This window comes from Mytilus galloprovincialis, chromosome 7, assembly GCF_965363235.1.
Source record: "Mytilus galloprovincialis chromosome 7, xbMytGall1.hap1.1, whole genome shotgun sequence".
Taxonomy (NCBI): Eukaryota; Metazoa; Mollusca; class Bivalvia; order Mytilida; family Mytilidae; genus Mytilus; species Mytilus galloprovincialis.
The window spans coordinates 56,192,428-56,199,080 of record NC_134844.1 but is presented as its reverse complement, the minus strand read 5'-3'; the positions used below and the strand labels follow the sequence as shown (position 1 = coordinate 56,199,080).

Here is a 6,653-nt window from a genome sequence, read left to right as displayed (position 1 = left end):
TCCCCCATGCTGAAATAGTTGTAAATAATACGATTGTTAATACAAGAATTAGTCAGAAGAGAAGGTCATACAGAACAAATTAAATTAATTTCAACTATATTCTGATTTCTATTCCTTGTTTTAGCAGTTTCTTCACAATAAATGGCGGGAAATCTAAGAGTTGGATACTGATGCAGAGTTGCAAACTCCGAAACAGTGGTGACATCTGGCTACGCTTCTTTGTAGAGAAAGGGAAGTATGACCCGAACGATAACGCTGTATGGAGTTTGGCAGAGTTGATGTGCTCATCATATTAAATCAAGTATAAACCAAACATCACCTTTATCCATCTAACCTTTAAAAAAAATGACAAAGAAGTAGTGAATTATAATTGTTCCTCTCCAGCTGGCAGCATTACATGGTTTAATTGTTATGCCAAATAGTTGAAATACCCCCTGCCCCCTTTTTTCTCCAAAAAAATAGATAAAAATCTAGATGAGTGTTCCAAACTCTGACTCAAACCGACAAAATGCAGACAAAAAATCATTGGTCAGACAGAAATTTTAATAGTATGTTGACAATATAGAAGAAAATGTCAAATTTCTTTTTTTTTTGTAACCCTAAAACAGTTTGGCACATACTGATCATCAGATAACTGACTGCAAAGATTTCATGCAAAGAATGTCATGGATGAATTGTTTCTTTTCATCTTCTCCTTCCAATAATTTTCATATGATCACCTTTTAGATCTGAATTATTTAAGTTCTAATCATCTAAAAGTTGTCACTTGTGGCTTCTGATTATAAAATGTAATTTTAATTACATTAATTATTGCTACTAACTTTTCTGTTAGTCTTTAGTATAAATATTAGCTGTCAAGTTTGTTAACCTCGCAGAGTAGGTGAAACAAAGTCATTAAAAAATCTGCAAATAAAGCAATTTGTTTCAGGCATCCCTTTCTAAACTGCTAAACATTTTAAGAATGTGAATTTAAGCATACAATAGACAATAAAGACAATAGACAATATTTATTAGCACACACAAATTTACATTAAATGGTTATGGCATACAAAATTAGGACAATAAACTACATGTAGATGCAATTTGGGTACTATTCATTGCAGGATCATGGATAGTTTTGGAGGTCAGTTCAAGTCCACTTTTCTAAGATTCAATACAGATTCAAAATTATATTGGTGTAATTGTATAGTAAATAAGCATAGGTCTACAAAATAAACTCAGAATAGAAATTTTGTCTGGATCATAATAAAACATACACTGTTGGTGAAAAAACTGTCAAAAAAGGTGGAATTTGGATACTGTCATGTTAGACTTCTTAGTTTTTATTATTTTATTGTTATGGCATTGTTAGGTTGTCTTAGACTCATGAATTTGATGTGAGATTAATAATTGTGGTTTTGGAAAAATCTGCATACCTAAAAGTTGTATGTGTCATATTTCAGAATGCAAGTAATTATTATTGTATTACTCACCCAGACATGTTATTGGCAATTATTTCTGAATTTATGGTTTGAAATTTAGCAAAATGAATATTGAAAAGAATAAATTCCATAATGGTCAACCAAATTGAGATTGTGTCCACATTTATATTTGCTTGTATCTATTACAGGGATGGTGAGGCCATGATGGAAGTTGAAAGATATGACCTTGAAGATGAGATACAGACAATACCTGAAAATGGCGGCACAACTTTGGCAGACAGTAAGACAAGCACTACTGATGTCTCATTTGAGGAAGAAATATTATCTACAACTAACTCTCTAGTAATTGAATGTGGTAGTATAAGAGTTGACAGCCTGAAAGGAACATCTTTGGTACCAGTAATTATTTCGACCAAGTATATTGAATTTAAACTTCAGATAGAAGGTATGCATCATAAATAGAGAAATACGTAGTAACAAACTTACATAGTGTAAATTCAGAAATTTTTGGTGATGTAATAAATCTCAAAAATATGCAATAGAGTAGGTTTCCAAAATTACCTCTGAAAAGAAAATGTATGCATAAGAATGTTTTTTTCTGTCAAAATTAAAGTTTTTATTTTATCAATCCTCAAAATTTCTTTATCATATTTTTGCTAAAGGATTTGAAATAGCACACACAATTTTTTTCTTTTCGTAAATTTGGTCTTTAAAATGAAAAACATGAATTTAAAAAACTTTGATAAAATAGATCTTTTTCTATGATTTTATAATTATTTTAGTAAATAACAAACTCTGGAAGAATGATTTGATTAAAAAGTTTAAGTTCTATGACATACACATTTTATTTAACACTTTTGTTCAACTTAAATTTCACTCCACTATTACTTTCTTTTTGCACTCACCATGTCATGCACATGACAAAAAGATAAAGGCAAATTTATGAAGCTCATAATATGGCTTTATCAATGAGAAATCATGTAAAATTGTCAACAAATGCTATTTAAGAACATCGTTGAACATACATGGTAATATTGTTAAATATTACTGTGTGATTTTGTACTAGAGTGCAATTTTTAGGCCCCAATGGCTAGGCAAAGAGGGCCATTAAATGATATCCTTGTCCATCTGACAGTATGTAGATTCCAAAATTGGTTTCTGTTCTCGAACTTTAGTTTGCCTGAAGTTCAAGTTGAACCAAATATTATCAAACTTATACTCATTCTTTATCCGGGTGAGGGAGTTTCCCGCTGCATTGAAGACCTGTTGGTGACCTTCTGCTGTTTTCTGTTCCATGCATGGATGGGTTGTTGTTTCTATGACACATTCCCCATTTCCATTCTCAATTTTATTTATTACTGTTAAACACAAATCAAATTGAAAAGTTTCAATTTTATGATTCCCTAGGTATGTTCCTATGTAATGTTATGTACAAGTAGGGACAATATCTGTGTTCCATTGACAAATTTTCAGTTAATCTGCATTGATTTTATTCTGATGAATTGATGGTGCCAAATGCAACAAAACATGTTGATCACAATGAATTACTGCAACAGAAAAATGAACAAACCATTACAGTGACAGATTCAGAAAGGGGGGATGGGGGCTGAACTCCCCTTTTTTTTTGGACAATCTATGCATTTGAATGGGGACTAATTGGAACCTCCTTTATCCTGGTTTTGGACCCTCCCCCCAAAAAAAAATTGAATTAAAATTAATGTTTACATCTTTGTCAATTTAAGGTGAGAACAGTGTACATTGCATAAAGTTACAGTCAGACGATATATTACAGTGTCTCTATGGACAGACATATGGTGTCATATTTATAGTAACAAACATTGAAGCTGGAATTAAAATTAAGAATGTCCTTGGCATGAAGAAAAATATTAAAGGAAAAAAGTCATACTTAGACCCTGGTTGTTCAGGTAGGAAAATTGCTGTTAATCCAGAAATCATTATTTATAGTTTTCAATAGAATATGGTAAAATCACAAAAATATTGAACTCGGATTGAAATTTAAAAGGGAAAGGCCCTAATCAAATGGCTCAATCAAAAGTAAAGCACATCAAACAAATGGACAACAACTGCCATTTTCCGGAATTGGTACAGTCAATTTCTTAAGTACAAAATGTCGATTGAACCTGGTTTTATAGCTAGCTAATCCTCTCACTCACATGACAGGCGTATAAATTTCCATTATATTGACAACGATGTGTGAACAAACATATAGACACAATAGGTTAACAAGTCAAAAATAGGGGTACAGCAGTATTATCTTAATCATTGGAAAAGCACAGAAAAGAGTGAAATTAAGTCAAGTACTTTAATACAAGAATAATTAGTTTTTGACAGGTTTAACAGTCATTTTTTTTTATATAAATAAGGCCATTAGTTTTCTTGTTTGAATTGTTTTACATTGTCTTATCGGGGCCTTTTATAACTGACTATGCAGTATGGGCTTTGCTTATTGTTGAAGGCCGTACGGTGACCTATAGTTGTTAATGTCTGTGTCATGTTGGTCTCTTGTGGACAGTTGTCTCATTGGCAATCATACCACATCTTCTTTTTTATAGTTCACTAAACAATATTTGTCTTTTTCAGTTGGCCAAGGTTTATTTGTGACTTTTTTTATTGCCTATTCTTGCAATCTTCAAATAGAACAGTTAAAAAATGTGTTACAATGCTACAAGAATTTTGCTAATGAAGAATTTTTGATAGAACTTGATGAACAATCACAACATAAAATTTTACTTGAGACATCGCCAAATACTGGTCAAGAAAAGAAAGAATTAGTGATTTTAAAGGCATTAACAAGAGCAGCCTCTACAGACTTCAACAACAATTTTGTCTCAGGGGAAGCAACTCAAACAGCAGTTGAGATGTACAAGTTTAAACCAGAGGGGTGATTAGCTTATTTAACAGTTTTAGATTTGTACCATTTACTTTTTACTGTATTAATAGAACTGCTGTGTTGCATGAAAATGGGACAGAGAAAAATGTTGTTGATGTTTTTGAGTCATGGTTTAAAACTGTTGACTAAGATGGACGGCTTCTAAAAATTGAGTTATAGTTAGGTTTGTGAGATACATATATTTTAGTGGAAAATCTAGTGGTAAGAAATAGACGACTTTCAGATTTGTGCAATTTCCCCCTACACTTTCAATGTCACAATAAGAACAAACTGTTCAACAACATCATTTACACTGTTTTTTGAAATTGGTCTATTGTTTCAAACATTAAGAAAAAATGTTATTTGTTGTACCCTGAGATGCTACTGATTTAAGTTTACAAGAAAACATTATGGTAAATAGTAAGAATGAAAACAATAAGATAAATCCAGTAATATCATTTTATTTTAATACTTATTCTTTGATACTCATTTATGGTTGTTTTATTGCAGTGAAATAAAGTCTTTCTATGTACCAGTTTGGGGACCTGGCGGTCATGTTGATAAAAGATGGCATCAAGCTATTGAATGGTGTTCAGACTGTGGACCTTGTCCAGGAAAATGTGTTGGTTATCTTTCTGTGATAATTATATTGTTCTGGATTTTCCTTCTGCAAAAGTCATAAAACAAAAAAATGGACGGTATTCGTGTCATATGTTGGTGAATATATATGTGGTATTTTGTAAAAGTAAGGATGGGTAATAGTCCTGTTATTAAAGCATTGTAAACAAGATATGGCAGTTATTGTTAAATTGAATACTGTGGATTCAATATTATTTCGTTGAATTCCAATTTTCGGGCGTTTCATGGGAACAGGTGAACCACGAATTCAAATGTTCAACGAATAACATATTTTCAAGAGGCTTTGTATACAGTGATTGGCAAAACCATGATATCAAATATCCATGAATTTGCAAGTTTTCTGCACTCTACGAAAAATTGACACCAATGAAAGTAACTGAATCCACAGTACACATTTCCTCCTCTGAAAGCTCATTTGGTTTTTGTCAAGCCTGCGACTTTAGTTGCAGAAAGCTCGACATAGGGATAGTGATCCGGCCACTATGGCGGCGGCGGTGTTAGCTAACTTCTTAAAAGCTTTATATTTTAGAAGGTAGAAGACCTGGATGCTTCATACTGTGTATATGGAGGCCTTATGATACGAAGTTTCCGTCAGTCACATGTCCAATGTCCTTGACCTCATTTTCATTGTTCAGTGACTACTTGAAAAAAAGTTAAAATTTTTTGTAATGTTAAGTTCTCTCTTATTATAAGTAGTAGGATAACTATATTTGGTATGTGCGTACCTTGCAAGGTCTTCATGCCCGTCAGACAGTTTTCACTTGACCTCGACCTCATTTCATGGATCAGTGAACAAGGTTAAGTTTTGGTTGTCAAGTCCATATCTCAGATACTATAAGCAATAGGTCTGGTATATTCGGTGTATGGAAGGACTGTAAGGTATACATGTCCAAGTGGCAGGTGTCATCTGACCTTGACCTCATTTTCATGGTTCAGTGGTTATAGTTAAGTTTTTGTGTTTTGGTCTGTTTTGCTTATACTGTATGCAATCGGTCTACTATATTTGGTGTATGGAATGATTGTAAGGTGTACATGTCTAGCTGGTAGGTGTTAACTGACCTTGACCTCATTTTCTTGGTTCAGTGGTCAAAGTTAAGTTTTTGAGTTTTGGTCTATTTTTCTAATACAATAAGCAATAGGCCAACTATATTTGGTGTATGTAAATATTTTATGATCATATGTCAGTCGTGCAGATTTTATTTGACCTTGAACTCATTCTCACAGTTCATTTCTCAGTGTTAAGTTTTTGTGTTTTGGCCTGTTTTTTTAAACTATAAGCTATAGGTCAACTATATTTGTTGTATGGAAGAATTGTTAGCTGTACGTATCTGCCTGGCATGGTTTATCATGTTTATCTGACCTTGACATCATTTTCATGGTTCATTGATCAATGTTTGGTTTTCTTGGTTAATGTTAAGTTTATGTGACAGTTGTAATAAAGCTTTACACTTAGGACTATCAACATAAAATCAATGATTAGTAAAGAAGGCGAGACATTTCAGTGTGTGCACTCTTGTATAAAAAGGTTGTAAGGTTAACAAACTTGTAGGTATTGGTTTCTTTATTGAAAAAACCCTTTCAGGCACAATTTTGCGGTTTGACTAGGCTTCATAAATATTATACAAATGTACTGTAAATTCAGAAATTATTGCATACATTTATAATTTCAATTTTGTCATTTGAACTTAAATGTGATTTTAATT

General features: G+C 32.4%; 1 protein-coding gene across 1 annotated transcript; it reads left to right on the top strand.

Annotated features, from left to right (window-relative positions):
* Window positions 1–126: 126 nt before the first annotated feature.
* Window positions 127–5,101, top strand: LOC143083334 (uncharacterized). The gene is made up of 6 exons (XM_076259603.1): window positions 127–181; window positions 279–301; window positions 1,610–1,866; window positions 3,164–3,346; window positions 4,023–4,323; window positions 4,822–5,101. Exons 3-6 carry the CDS (start codon window positions 1,623–1,625, stop codon window positions 4,991–4,993), a joined length of 900 nt encoding a protein of 299 aa, XP_076115718.1. The 5' UTR covers window positions 127–181; window positions 279–301; window positions 1,610–1,622; the 3' UTR covers window positions 4,994–5,101.
* The last annotated feature ends 1,552 nt before the right edge of the window (window positions 5,102–6,653 follow it).